Source organism: Anolis sagrei, chromosome X (assembly GCF_037176765.1).
Source record: "Anolis sagrei isolate rAnoSag1 chromosome X, rAnoSag1.mat, whole genome shotgun sequence".
Taxonomy (NCBI): domain Eukaryota; kingdom Metazoa; phylum Chordata; class Lepidosauria; order Squamata; family Dactyloidae; genus Anolis; species Anolis sagrei.
The window spans coordinates 29,972,182-29,988,043 of NC_090034.1; the positions used below are offsets into that span (position 1 = coordinate 29,972,182).

At 42.1% G+C, this 15,862-nt stretch overlaps 1 protein-coding gene across 1 annotated transcript in view; it reads left to right on the top strand.

Annotated features, from left to right (window-relative positions):
- The first annotated feature begins 571 nt into the window (after window positions 1-571).
- The window catches only part of SART3 (spliceosome associated factor 3, U4/U6 recycling protein), a 33,545-nt gene continuing 18,254 nt past the window's right edge, over window positions 572-15,862 (top strand). The window contains exons 1-7 of the mRNA XM_060786102.2: window positions 572-758; window positions 4,445-4,571; window positions 5,397-5,501; window positions 7,896-8,080; window positions 8,180-8,285; window positions 9,810-9,934; window positions 11,283-11,438. Coding sequence (XP_060642085.2) covers window positions 618-758; window positions 4,445-4,571; window positions 5,397-5,501; window positions 7,896-8,080; window positions 8,180-8,285; window positions 9,810-9,934; window positions 11,283-11,438 — 945 coding nt within the window. The 5' untranslated portion in view covers window positions 572-617. The remainder of the gene's footprint in view (window positions 759-4,444; window positions 4,572-5,396; window positions 5,502-7,895; window positions 8,081-8,179; window positions 8,286-9,809; window positions 9,935-11,282; window positions 11,439-15,862) is intronic.

The following is a 15,862-nucleotide window of genomic DNA, read 5'->3' on the forward strand; positions in this document are numbered from 1 at the left end:
AACTTTGTCTCTAGTATCTTTCCCTCCAGTGAGCAGTTGGGCTTTATTTCCTGGAGGATGGACTGGTTGGATCTTCTCGCAGTCCAAGGCACTCTCAGCACTTTCCTCCAACACCACAGCTCAAAAGCATCGATCTTTGAAACATAACAAGATGAGTCCACAGCAGACAAGATCACTCTGCTGGCTGATATATTGGATCACACGTCATATTATTATTATTATTATTGGAATGATATTAATAATAAAATCACATTAAAGTACAATTTAAAATCCGCAACATGGAAAGATTAAAATCGATCCCATCCTTGTTGAGAGTTGGAAGAATTCTTCTTCTTATTTGATTAATATTGGCATATTTTTATTGTTACTATGCTTCTTTCAAGGGCCAGCAAGCATAGGCTGCCATTGAAGGACAAGGAAACTGACACACTCTTGATGGCCGCCCCGGCATCCTAAGCCGTGCTTCCGGAAAGGACATAGTTTGACCTTCCTTCAAGCCCCCAAGCAGAGGCGTCTAACGGACCGCTTGCTGGAAAGATGCAGGCGGCCAAAACAGTCGCGTCATTTCCCGTCAGGCAGTGGATTAGACAGCTGAAAGGGCTTAACGGCGGAGAAAGATGGCGGACGGCGGCGAAGCTGAGGCGTCGTTGTGGGCCGCAGGAGGCTCGGAAGGGGACGAGGAACTGGAGTCCGAAGACTCCTCGGAGGCCGACGAGGAAAAGGAGAACCAGGCTGAAATTCAGCGCTTGGAAGAGCAGGTGAGGGCCCCGGAGCGGGGCTTCGCGCGGGGCGGGGCTTCGCGATGGGAGACCACGCCCCCTGAGGAAGCATGGCTTGCATTGCATCCAACTTCCAATGCCTCCTTCTGTTTGATGCAGGTTTTCAATGTCATGGTTTTTTAAAAAAATATGCCTCAATCTAGAGATCAGAGATATAATAGTATGAATAATGATATTAAAATATAACTAATAATCATATATAAATAATATATACATTTAATGGATAACCTTAATAGCCTTATATTTTACAATATTAATATAATATATAAAATAATATAAAAATAATATAATTATACATGTTATCTATATAATATAAATGTAAGGGGAATAGTATGAAGGCTGGGTCTGGAAGCTCAGAGTGTTACACTGTTTCCGCTTTGCTCCTTCGGGAGCGCTGTTTGCGCAACGCAAAACGGAACACAAATATTATAGAAGGCATGTAAGAGTTCTTTAATGGTATTTATTTATTTATTTATTTACTCGAACCCTAAACCTTACCCTAACCCAAACCCTAAACCTTACCTTAACCCTAATCCTAATCCTTACCTGACCCCAAACCCTATTCCTAACCCTTACCTTATCCTAACCTTCCCCTCCATTCTATCCTTCCACCAAATGTAACTACGAAGTATAGTCCCACCCTCAGTGTGCCGATCTCCCCTTCCCTTATTCACAACCGCCATTGCGGAATGTGCGTAACGCTCGGAGCTTCTGGACCCAGCTATCATACTATCACCAATGTAAGTATAATAATATGTATATAAATATCTATAAATAATATATATATATATACATAATGTATATAAATACATAATGTAATTATATACATTGTGTGTGTATATATATATTATTTTATTTACTGCATTTTTACCCCACAATACCTCCACTATCTCTGTGTTAGACTACATAGAGAAGCCATTGAAATCCACAAGAAGCACGTGAACAATTTCAACAGAAAGAAAGAAACCATGAATATGAACAAAATCAGGATACAAGTATTAAAACACTCTGAAATCAGGACAGTAAATAAAGAACAACTCTAATAAACAGGGGAAATCCAGAAAGGAAGCAATCAGGGTCAGCAAACACCTCCCAACCAGGCAGGAAGCTGCCAGGATTTGAAACTGCTATTCAATGCTAATCAAGCTGGCAAGTGGCAACATTCACACTTGCCTCAAACAGTCAAGAGTTCTTTCTCCCACCTTGGACATTATTTCACAGATATACAGGGTGAAGCACCATAACTTCCTTTTTTCAAAACTTAATAAAACCCATTGTATGAATCAGAATTTTTTTATAATGTAGGTGCATACCTAAAGTTTTGTTTTACGTAGTTTTGAAGATCAAATTAGGTAGGTGATGTCCCCCATTCTCCATACACTGAGTAAACTGATTTCTAGCATTTGTCATGACTCTTGCCAGCATAGCAGGCGTTATGTTGGCAATTTCTTCCTGGATGTTGGTCTTCAAATCTTGTAGGGTCCTTGGAGGGTTCACATAAACACGGGATTTCAAAAAACTCCATAGAAAAAAAATCACAAGGGGCCAAATCTGGAGAGCGGGCCAGCCCCTCCAAATCCCCCCTAATTGAGATGAGGCGCTCTGGGAAGTGTTCCCTCAAAACAGCCATAGATGCTTTTGAATTGTGTTCAGTTGCACCGTCTTGTTGGAACCAAATGTCCCCTAAATCCAACCCATCTAGCCTTAGGAAAAAAATTCCTGTAACATGTTTACATACCAGTCCGAATTAACTGTCACTGCAATTTCATTTTCCTCAAAGAACCAGGGACCAATAATTCCAGCTGAGGAAATTGCACACCACACTGTGATTTTAGGTGAATGCAAAGGCTTTTGATGCAATTCTCGAGGATTGTTGTCAGCCCAGTAGCGCATGTTTTGTTTGTTGATGGATCCACACAAATGAAAATGGGCTTCATCACTAAAAAAACCCCAATAGTGTCCTCAGGAATGACTTCGAGAAGAACCTCACACGCGTTCCTCCAAGAATTGAAGTCATGTTCAGAAAGTTCCTGCACAATCGCCATCTTGTAAGGATGGAAATGAAGATCATCATGAAGAATTCTCCTCACAGAACGATCGGGAAGTCCAAGGGCAGACGCATGTTTGTGCGCAGAACGCCGTAGTGATCGCAACATTGAAGCTCTCACTGCCTCAATGTTCTCAGGTGATCTAATGGGCCGAGGGACTCCAGTTCTTTGTTTTGTCGCACTTGCAGTTTGTCTGAATGTAGTGACCCACGTCACAATTGATTTCCGTCTGGGACAGGGGCCAATGGGGCTAAATTAAAGCGAATCCGAAAGGCGCGCTGGGTTGCGATCACAGAACATCCGCTCGAAAAGTAGGCCTCAACGGCAGAAGCACGCTCCTCACTGTTCCAACGCAGGATGGCGACTGAACTGTGTCAGGACAAAACTTTATACTCCCGCCTCTTGAATGAGACCACTAGCGCTCCGTTACGTCTTCAACCGACTGAATGGCACGCATTTTAAAAAAGGAAGTTATGCTGTCGCACCCTGTATAAACCCTACTTGCCTAGTTTTCAACAGACCTCACAACGTAAGAGGATGCCTGCCATAGATGTGGGCGAAACGTCAGGAGAGAATGCTTCTGAAACATGGCCAGGCAGCCCGGAAAACTCATAGCAATCCAGTCATTCCAGCCATGAAAGCCTTCAACAGCACATGGCATGGATTTCATCCTACTTCCATTGCCTCATTCTCTTTGTTGCAGTTTTTAAATGTCATTGTTTTTTCTTTAACTGGCTTTGGTCCCCGGCATTGCCCGGGTTATTTGAAAAATTGTACAAAATTCATGAGGTTGTGGGTAAACTACAACTCTCATCATGCCAGGTTAACCCCAAAAGCTCAATCAGTACTTAAAGTTTGTTATGTTGGGCAAGTTTGCTCTAAATGCATCACGGGTGGGGTTTAGTGTGCTCTTTGGCTTTAGGGTAAACTGCAACTCCCATTATGGGGAGTCAGTTCCCTCAAAACTCTCCAGTAGGTTGAGTTAGTCATGGAAGATCTGTGTGCCAAGTTTGGTCCAGGTCCATCATCAGTGGAGGTGACAGTTTCTCTGGTTGCAGGTGAACTAAAACTCCTAGAAAGAAATGCCAGTTCCCCCCAAACCCCTCCAGTAATCAAATCTCGGCATAACAGGTATGTGTGCTGAGTTTGCTTTAGATCCATCATTGTTTGGGTTTACAGTGCTCTCTCAATCTAGGTGAACTGCAATTCCTTCAAATCAAGGTGAATTTCCCCCAGTGTATTTGCTTTACACTGTTTCTGTCTGTAAGCCGCCCGGAGTCCTCTAGGGGAGATGGGGCAGTATATAAATAAAGATGTAGTCGTAATTGTTATTATTATTATAATATATAAGTAATATATAATAATATATGTAAATAATAATATATGATATAAATAATATGTATAAACAATGTGAATAATATTATAAGTGGGGTATAAATAAATGTAGTAATAATAATTTATAAATAAATAGAATAAGAAGAATTAATAATATTAATTAGGCTTTAGCAACTCCAAATTGCTGCAGTCTTTGTAATGTGAGGCGCACATATGATTTGATGGCGCATTAAACTCGATCAATGCAGTGAATGAGTCAAACCCTCTTTTGCCTTCTTCCAGCTCTCGATCAATGCCTTTGACTACAATTGCCACCTGGATCTGATCAAGCTGTTGCATCAGGAAGGGGAGCTGGTGCGGCTCCGCAGGGCCCGCCAGAAGATGAATGAACTTTTCCCTCTCACCGAAGGTAGGCTTTGGAATAAAATCTGTGACTTAATCAACACTGTACTACAAGACATGTAGCACAATTGAGATCAACACAGGCTGGATCTATACTGCCATATAATCCACTTTCTGAATCCAGGTGATCTGCTTTGAACTGGATTGTGTGGCAGCGTAGACTCATATGATCCCTTTCAAAGCAGATCACCTAGATTCAGAAACTAGATTATATGGCAGTTTAGATCCAGTCTGTGTTGATCTCAGTTGTGCTACATGTTTTGTTCTTCTGGTGATGCGTTAGAAATGAGAATGGCATTGCATTAATTTCTTTACATTTGGCCAGGCTTTAGATGTCAAAACTGTGAAAATGAAACAGAAGTTCAGCCTTTCTGAAGGTCTAGAGCAGGGGTCCACAAACCTTTTAAACAGAGGGCCAGGTCACAGTCCCTCAAACTGTTGGAGGGCTGGATTATAATTTGAAAAAAACATCAATTAATTCCTATGCACACTGCACATAGATTTGTAGTGAAAAACCACCTAAAACAATACAATAATTAAAATGAAGAACAATTTTAACAAATATAAATTTATTAGTATTTCAATGGGAAGTGTGAACCTGCTTTTGGCTGATGAGATAGGATTGTTGTTGTTGTGTGCTTTCAAGTCGTTACAGACAGGTTGACCCTAAGCAAGGGCCGGGTAAATGACCTTGGAGGGCCGCATTCGGCCCCTGGGCCTTAGTTTGAGGACCCCTGGTCTAGAAAATTACTTAAATGACAGAATGCAACACATTCTCCAAATTAGTTTCTGGTAATGCTATCATTCTCAGAAGTCAAACTGTGTTTTCCAGAGCTCTGGCTTGACTGGCTGAAGGATGAGATTCGCATGGCTTCTGAAAACTCTGAGCGGGAGAAGATCTATGAGCTCTTTGAGAGAGCAGTGAAGGACTACATCTGTAAGCAGTTTCTTTTTCAGCCCTTCTTTTAAGAGAACCACCAAGATGTGCCCCCCCCCCCCCAATGGTCAATATAAACAACCTAAAAGCAGTTGGTACTTCCTTTTCTTTATTTACTAGCTTGGGTCCCCAGCATTGCCCGGGTTATTTGAAGTAGTCATTTTTTTAATTGTACAAAATGTATAAAGTTGTGGGTGGTTTTAAAGTGTTACTAACTTGGCTAGCCGGCGTTTCCTGGGTTATTTGAAAAAGTCAGTTTTTTAATTGTACAAAATACATAAGACTCTGGGTGAACTGCAACTGGCACCATGCCAGGTTAATCGTGAAAAACTCCATTAGTACTTAAAGTTTGTCATGTTGGGCAAGTTTGCTCTGGATGCATCATCGGTAGGGTTCAGTGTGCTCTCTGGCTGCAGAGTAAACTACAACTCCCACGATGGTGAGTGAGTCCCTTTAAACTCCTCTAGTCATGAGGACTCTGTGGCACGTTTGGTCCAGGTCCATAATTGGTGGAGCTCACAGTTTTTCTGGTTGTGGGTGAACTACAGTTCCCAGAAAGGAAGGTCAGTTTCACCCTAAATCCCTCCAGTAATCAAATTTCGGCATATCAGGGATGTGTGCCAAGTTTGGTCCATATCCATTGGTGTTTGGGTTCACAGAGCTCTCTGGATGTAGGTGAACTACAGCGCCCCCAAATCAAGGTGAATTTCCCCCAAAGACTACCTGCATTTTTTGTCAAGGAAGTGCCATGTTTGACTGTTTCTGCATCATGGGTTTTATAGTCTCGGATTGACGTAAACACTAGGGATGTGTGATCCATTTAAAATGGTTCAAAAGTCATTACAAAACTGGGGGGTGCTGGCTATTCATTTCTAAAATGTTTCTAAAGTATGCTTAGTGAAAAATTCTTTAATGAGACTAATGAAATTTCGTTACTATTGCGTTACAGCCATTGCACATTATTAAATTACTATAATTGAGGAAATTTCAGGCGCTCCTATCTCCCTCATTTTTAAAGCTATTGGGGTGAAACTTACTACAATGGTAGAACATATTTACTCCTCTTTGCCCACCAAATTTCACTTATCACTTATCCACGTTTCACTTATCCATGTATTTTTGGCAAATTTTCAAAGTTTTTATAAACAATGTATTTTTAATAATAAAGAAAATCTGTTTCTAGTTTCAAAGTGTTATTTCCTGTTTAATGGTGTAGTCCTTACTTTGAAAGTAGATGTTCTACTACAGAAACTTTGTTTTTGTGGCAGAAACTTTTTAAATTGGTGGAGACTCAACAAAGCAAAATGTGCTATGAGATGAAGTCCCTTGCGCAAAGACAACGTTTTTGCAGTGTAATAAACTTTCGCCATGTTTTTATGACAGAGCCAATTAGGAAATGCCATTTATAACCCAGGAACATAAATCACAGTGTAGAATATTAACAAATGTATTTGAACTCTGGCTGGCTAAAGACTGATCGCCTCTTCTATTTGGGGCTTTCTGATATTGATGCATACTGGGAAATGTAGTTTAAGGCAGGGCGTTTTGAATTCTTTGGCATAGGGCTCCTTCCTTCACAAACTACATTTTACCAGAGTTCTGTGCTGTCCCAACATGCACTGCTCTCTCTTTTCATGGCTCCTAATGCCAATACTCAATTAATTCCAGGCAGGCAGGCAGCTACCTTTTTTGGCTTAATGGCCTTGCTTTCTTGCACCGAATTTGAAACTGACTTTGGGAGCTTTCTGAGATTTACAAAACTAAAATAAAAAAGTATGGGGTAAGTTACGATTCTAAAATATTTGGTGTGGACCATGTAATTGCTTCGGATATGGCTTTCGACTTACAAAACATAGGATTTCCAACACTTCTGAATTTTTTGTACATGCCTAAAAATCACCCACACATGAAATCAAACTTCCTTTTTTTCTTCTTCCTGTCTGTAATTTTCCGCCTTGGATTTTTCTCTATCTTGTTCTTTTTTTGTCATGTGCAGTTTTTTGATTTTTTATAATATTTGTATTGGCTTGATCCTTTTTTACCCATTCTATATATGTCATCTATTTGTTTTTGATTTCCTCTTTTTATCCTCTTGCGTCTCCTCCTTCGTGACACTTGTCATAATTTGGAATTGAACCTGTTCATATAGGTAATTGTTCCAGTTTACCAACATCCACTTTTTTCCTCTTTCCACCTCCATGCGATTGCTACTATTCCTGCTTGAATCTTAGTTTTAAACAGTTCTTGCTCTTTTCTGTTAATTTTTGTGTTTCCTAACATTCCCAGTAGTATGATGTCTTGTATAGGTGTTTTAAATATTCTTTCCATCATTTTTGTTATACTTTCCCAGAAGGAAACTTTTGAACATTCCCAGCCATTGCTGCTTCCTTTCAGGTCCTGAAGTCTGGCTGGAGTTTGCCCAGTACTCCATTGGTGGCATCGGCCAGGAGGGAGGCATTGAGAAGGTCCGCTCCATCTTTGAGAGGGCGCTGATGGCTGTCGGCCTCCACGTGACCAAAGGGACTGCTATTTGGGAGGCCTACCGGGAGTTTGAGAACGCTATCTTGGACACCTTGCAGGTAGAGCCCTGGCTCATGAATAGAATAGTTACTATTTGGAATGGCAGTTTCCAATTAGAGTCTCCTGGGTCTCGACACCTTTTGTTTCTCTCTCCATAGCCTCCTGCCGGTGAGGTTCTGTCCCCTGAGAAGCAGCAGGTCCTCTCCGTGCAGCTTGAGAAGATCCACACTCTCTTTCGGCGCCAGCTGGGAATCCCTTTAATGGGTAAAAATCAGTGGGCTTTTGGGGCTGCTTGCCAAAGGGTGTGTGGCATCTGAACCCCAGTGAAGCAGTTGCTCCCACCGATCTTTTGTAAAAAAAAAAAAAAGTATTTTATTATTTTAACTAGCTTGGGTACCCTACATTGTCTGGGTTATTTGAAAAACTCAGTTTTTTAATTGTACAAAATACATAAGGTTGTGGGTGAACTGCTACTCATATCATGCCAGGTTCACCCCCAGAAACTCTATCAGTGCTTAAAGTTTATCATGTGGGGCAAGTTTACTCTAGATGCATCATCGGTGGGGTTCAGTGTTTGCTGGTGAACTATACACCCCAGTAGCTACACCTCCTATAAATCATGGTGAATTCTCCTCAAACCTTTCTAGTATGTTCAGTTGCCGCGCAATTTGCTGTGTGCCATAGAAAAGAATAGGAAAGGGTTACGGAAGAGGCAATGGGCGGGATTATGCAAATTCCATACCAGTGAAAAGAATCAGAAACACTGGAATGCCTGTGGTGGAGGAAACACATGCAATTTAGGATGAAATGGTCCCAGAATGAAAGCCTTCACTTGGGTGGTGGGCAGTGTGGTGTTTGTGGAGGACATTGGCTTGTACATGTTCATGGTGCTCACTATAACCTGCAATGTCATTGGGGGGAGGGCCTTTGGTGTCTCCTGACTAGTGGGAGCTATAGCTGTTTGTGGAGGCAGGGGCCTGTCTCTGTAAGTGGATACCCCAGACACATACACACATAGGTATTTTCACTTCCATTATGTTCATAGATAGACAGATATAAAATTTGCCAGTACAATTGTAATACATTTATCATACAGTAGTCATATAATTTCCTTTAATATCTACTATACATTCCACTCTTGTTTCTATTCTATCATTCACCTTAGTGCCCCCCTCTCCCCCTTGAGCCATTTCTTTTTGTCTCCTCTTTCCCAAATTTCTTTTCCTCTTGTGGAGGTAATTTTCCTATAAATTTTCCTCAAACTTTGTCAGAATCATTTTTCCATATTCCTTTTTTAACTTTTAAATTGCATTGCAACTTACAATTTATTGCCAATTTCCATAACTTCTTATACCACTCTTCAATTAGTACATTTATTTCCGTTTTCCAATTTCTTGCTATAATAATAATAAATAATAAAACAAATTTTAATACCCCACCACCATCTCCCATAGTAGTGTTGCTACTGTTAACACGTTGGCTCTTGCATCTTTTTCTTCTTCTTTCAATTGTTTAGTGTTATAAAGGGATAATAAAGCTACACTAGGAATTATTTTATCTTCATGATACCTTCTATTTCTCTCAATACTTTCCCCCCAAAATGACTTACATATTTACATTGCCACCACATATGTATATATTTCCTCTCTTCTTGACATCGCCTCTGACAATTTTTCAAATGATTTTAGTTAATGTTAGCCATTTTTACTGGTGGTAGATGCCATTTCCATATTAATTTATAATAGTTTGATCTGACTGTCTAAAATCGCCTTTCCTTTCCACATTCAGATATGGAAACCACCTTTGCGGAGTACGAGGAGTGGTCTGATGAACCCGTCCCAGAAGCCGTGGTCAAAAACTACCGCAAGGCCTTGCAGCAGATGGAAAAATATAAACCCTACGAAGAGGCCCTGGTAAGTTACCGCTGTGCAGAATCATATGAGGATACTTTGTTTCTCCACCAATCTGTGGTAGAAAATAGTGGGAGCCATGGGTCAGTGGAGTTCAGCTTAAGGGAGAAGAGCTGCTCAGGTTCCGGAGTTTGACTCCCCCTTCAGATTTTGTTGGACTCTTTTCAACTGTAACCATCATAGGAAATAACCAAGGAAGTTCGGAGATGCACATGGAATCATACATCTGTTAACTAGAACGGGATACCGAGGGGCATCTAGCCCAACTCCTCCCGCATTGTGTAGGTTTCTTTTGCCAAAGGGGCAATGTTTAGAAACCTCTGTTGAAGAAGAGTCCCTCACATTCCAACATAGACTGTTTTCTTTTCAAATGCTGTATTTCATTGCAGAATAGTCGCACTGCATCCTTTTGTATACCAAAAAAAAAAAAAAAGGGAGGGGGGTTATTATGTGATGTAAAAAATTATCTGCATAATTCTCTGGTTTCTGTTTTTTTAAAAACAAACAAACAAACAACAACTAATAATAAACTGTCTTATCTCTGAGACAGGAGGAGGGATGATCTAGCCTCAAACAGCTCCACTTCCATTTGTTTGTTTTTAATCTGCCATGCCTCCGAGAAAAGGGGAGGGAAGATTCCCTCATCCTCTCTTCCTTCTTTCTCCAAAGGCAAGACAGTTTAAAAACACTGACATGGAGCTCTTTGGAGGATGGAGGGAAGATCTGAGATCGCCATTTCAGGGTGTTTAAACTGCCATAAGGCCTTGGAGGAAAGATGGAAGAGAGGAGCTCCAGAGCCCTCCATTTCATAGTTTTTAAAACTGCCCTGCCTTTGGAGAAAGAAGGAAGGGGGGATCCGACCTAAACGGTTTTGCGACTATTATGTGAGGAAGATGAAACAATTTTATTGATTAGCCAATTGGCCTTATCAAAACAGATAATATAAACACAACATACAGTATACTTTTAGTAAAAATTATAAATTCACAAGTACAAAGACAAAAAGTGTGTATGGCCAACTTATGTGAGGCAACTATTATGTGAGAAAAACAAAAATGCTCATTCCACCCCCCCCCCCCAAAAAAAACCCAAACAAACAAAACCCTGGGAGTGCTACTATTATCTGGTGGTGACTATTGTGCAACAAAACACGGGTAGCTTTTACCACAATTTACCCTGTCCTATGCCAGATAATTCCTAATGGGTTGCTCGGGGGTGTCTTCCATTACTGCCCAGGTCCATAGTCAAAGCACATGTTCTGCATAGTGTGGAAAGGATGTTCTCTTTGTCTCTTCATCTGTTCCTCAATGCCCTTTTGGCGACATTTTCCATCCTGCTGCTTTCCTCCTAGCTCACAGCTGAAGCACCCAAGCTGGCCGAATACCAGGCTTATATTGACTTTGAAACCAAGGTCGGGGATCCAGCTCGCATCCAGCTCATATATGAACGGGCCTTGGCTGAGAACTGTCTTGTGCCGGACTTGTGGGCTCGCTACACTCAGTATCTGGTAAGGAGCGGGCAACTTTGACATCATGTAGCTGGCATTCTTCCCTTCTGCTGCAGATTCAAATATACAGTATTGAGTGACTTGGTGGGTGAAATGTGTTGGATGGAATTGTTTTGGCATTTAATCCATGTGTAAAATACTGTTTTGATGGACATGTGACAAACACTTGAGGAATGACTGAGAGGATTTCAGAAATGGATGTGAGATATATGACTGGAGGTTGTATCATTTGTTTGTACCTTAATGATGACAAGTCACCAGGTGGCTATATAAGGAGAGTGAAATGCTCAGTCTTTTTCTCTTTGTATGATCTCTTCATTATTATTATTATTATTATTATTATTATTATTATTATTTATTCATTTAGTGTCAAAAGCATTGCATAAATAAATACGTTTTAAACTGATAAAATAAAGGGATCACAGGCAGCTAAATAGTTTTTGACCAAAAACGGGCAACAGCGACTGCATTGTCTGTAGCTTGTAACAGTTCTTCCTCTGTGCTTGAGGCAGGGTATTGTGGGCAAGCATACAGGTGCAGAGTTGTTCTTCTCCACAGTCACACAAGGTGGAGGATCCTTCTAGGTGGTGCCATTTTGCCAGGTTGCCTTTTGATCTACCCACTCCACTTCTGAGTCTGTTCAGGGACTTCCACGTTGCCCATTCTTGGTTTGTCCCTGGAGGAAAACCATTGTGGGGGGGGGGGGGGCATCCAGATGGAACTGCTTGATTTTTCTGCCCACAGGGATATTCTTGCTGTTGGTAGAGGAATATTTAGAGGAGTGGTGGTTCTCATGAAGCTTTTCCTTGATTTGAATCAACTGGGCGGAGGCTGATAGCCATGCAGTGGGTGGCTTTCACAGGGTTCAACCTTATTTCTGTTGCAATTGGCAGCAATTTCCTGTTGCACATCGGAGGAGCAATGCCAGCTAGCTTATAGAGTCTATCAACAGGTGTAGGTTTAAGACATCCTGTGATTATTCTACATCTCATTCAGTGCTATATTCACCTGCTTCACGTGGGCAGACTTGTGCCAAACAGGGCAGGCATACTCAACAGTTGAGACAGACCAGGCCAGGGCTGATGTTCTTATTAATTTTGGGTCTACACCCCATGTTCTATCAGGAAATCTCCATAGGATGTTATTGCGTGCAGCTACTTTGTGCTTGGTGTTCGCACAGCGTTTCCTAAATGTTAGTGTTTGATCTTAGGTGACGCTGAGATGTCAGCTCACAGTAGTTGCTCCCAATGAAGACACAGGAACGCACTCTGGTATCAAAGAGAATCTTTACTACTGGATACATGGACATGTGAAAAGCCGAGATTGCCCGGCAACTGCCGGTTACTCCTTATATACACACCCCCTCAATTGAAAGTATATTTCCCACCAAGTCAAAACCCCACGCAACATTCCCGCCAAACTATTAGCTGTTGTCTTCCAAGGTTGACAGCTGCAGAGTTCTTATCAGTGTCCTACGTCAGGACCCTAGTTTTCAGCGCCAAAAAACTGAGGGCCTGGAAACTGGATCCTGACATGACGTCCTCCTCCTCTTCTCCCTGGAAAAGAAACATCAATCATATCTACAATCCTTCTTTATCCAGAGATCCCTGATATTTTTTTAGCAAGCTACAGTGGAACACAGGGTGTACTTTACCCAAATCCTTCGGCAACCATAATTTGTATGTAACCTCATTGATCTGGTTGGAAATTTTGAAAGGTCCTATATAACGTGGGGATAATTTTCTCGATGGGAAACCTAATTTGAGATTCCTCGTACAAAGCCAAACAAGATCCCCTTCTTTTAAGGTTCTCCCCCTCTCTACGCTTACGGTCAGCAAACAATTTGTATTTCTTTTGGGCTTCCTGCAATGCCTTTACTACTTCATTCCATCCTGACCTGATTGTATCCGGCTATTTTTTACTACATGGGAATTCCTCCTCCTTCCACTCTGGCAGCCGCGGCAAGGGAGCTACCTCCTGACCATAAATTATTTCAAACGGGGACCTCCATGTTGCTGAATGTGGGGCTCCATTGAATGCCATCTCTGCAAATGGTAGGAGCTCTGCCCAGTCATTTTGCCAATAATTTGAGTATGTCCTCAGGAAGTGCCCCAATGTCTGCTGTGTACGTTCGACCCCCCCCCCCCCCATTGGTCATGGGATGAAAAGCAGAACTCAAACTCCTTTCTGCCCCTAACAACTGCATGAATCTTTCCCAAAACCTGGCAGTGAACTGAACTCCTCTATCGCTAATAACTTGATCTGGACACCCATGTAAATCAATATATGTGTTTTATGAACAGTTCCGCTAGCTTTTCTGCTGATGGGAGTTTGGGCAGCGCAATAAAATGTGCCTGCTTGGAAAACAAGTCCAGGACTGTCCAAATGTAGCGTTGCCCTCTGCTGGAGGGTGGTTCGCCCACAAAGTCCATTGCGATAGAGCTCCATGGTCTCGAGGGTTCTGCTACCTTTTGCAACAACCCCATGGGCTTCCCTGTAGCGATTTTGTTTATGGCGCATAGGTCACATTGAGTTATGTATGACTTCGTATCCCTTCTCATTCCTGGCCACCAACACTGCCTCGCCAACTGTTTTATTGTTTTTGTGAGCCCCAAATGCCCTGCACCTTTATTATCATGACAGCGTATCATCATTTTCTTCCGTGGACTCCTGGGTATGTACAATTTCCTGTTTACAAATACCAGTCCGTCCTTTCACTTCACCTTTTCCTTATTTCCCTCTAGCCAAATGTCCCCCTGGTATGTTCGTTTGAGCTCTTCCTCCCACCCTTCACCTCCGGCTGCTATTCCCGTGAACTTTTGACTCCGCCCTGTTTGTGCCCGGGTTTGTATTGCTAGAGCCCATTGCTGTTCTGAGAAGAGGCTTCCACTTGGCTCTTGCTGCTCCCCTTGCTGCTCCCCTTCGTGTTGCAGCATCTGGGATAATGCGTCTGCCAACACATTTTCCTTCCCTTTAAAGAATCTGAGCTTAAAATCGAATCTGCTGAAATATTGACCGACAACTTTCGGGGCGAGGTAATATACTGCAAATTTTATGGTCAGTCCACACTTCAAAAGGGATGCTGCTCCCTTCTAACAAATGTCTCCAGTTTTCCAATGCTTTCAATATGGCTAATGCTTCTTTTTCCCATATTGGCCAATTACTTTCTGTCTCATTAAACTTCCTTGATAAGAACCCACATGGCCTCAAGTTGCCCTCCAATTCTTTTTGCATCAACACCGCCCCATATGCACTATCCGAATCATTGCAATGAATTATTAACTGCTTGTTTGTGTCTGGGTGGATCAGCACAGGTTCCTCTGTGAATCTACCTTTCAACCTCTCAAAAGCCTCCTGGCATTTCGCCGACCAAGCCAGCCTCGCTCCCGGAGATTTTACCTTGGCGGTCTCCCCCCTCCCTTTAGTTTTCAATAACTCTGTGAGGGGCAGTGTAAGCTGGGAAAAGTCCTTTATGAATGTTCTATAAAAGTTTGCAAATCCTAGAAAGGATTGTAGTTGTCTACTTGTCTTTGGGGGTTCCCATCCTTTCACATCCTCTACTTTCACAGGATCCATAGCGATGCCCTTGTGTGAAATTCTGTACCCCAGAAAGTCTATCTGCTTCTTATTAAACTCGCATTTGGGAAGCTTGGCATATAGCTTTGCTTCTCTTGGTCTCTGGAGCACTTCCCTCACTAAACTTATATGCTCAGCTTCACTTCTACTAAAAATAATATCATCAATAAAGACATAGACCCCCCTGTACAGTAGTGCAGTACCTCATTTATCATCTGCATAAATGCCCCTCCCCCTCCTTTTAGTCCGTAAGGGAGCACCTGGTAGTTGAATAGTCCTAGAGCACAAGAAAAAGTCATCTTCCACCTATCCTCTGGTTTTATCCGAATCTTATGGTAGGCTTTGACCAAATCAAGCTTTGTAAATATTTTCCCCTCCGACAATTGGGAAAGTAAGTCTTTTGTTAGTGGTAGTGGATATCTAGTAGCGGTACTGATGGCATTCAGCTCCCTATAGTCCACACACAGCCTTAGCGACCCATCCTTCTTGCACCTGAATAACACTGGGGCTCCCAGAGGGGATTCTGATGGTTCTATGAAGTCTTGGGCTAAGGTTTTGTCTATGTATTTCCTCAGCTCCTCCTTCTCTTTCGCTGACATTGGGTACAGTTTTCCTTTTGGGAGCCCAGTATCTTTATTCAACTCAATTCCTACTTCTACTCTCCTCTGGGGGGGGGGGGGGGGGAAGGAATTGTCTGCCTCCTTTTTGTCAAATACATTTGCAAAGTCACGATATTCCGGAGGAAGGTCCCTGGCCAATTCCACTAGTTTACTTCCGTCTTCCTCCCCTTGACTGCATTCCTCTCTTGGGGTCCCTTGGAAGTGCATACTTCTATCTCCAATTGATTT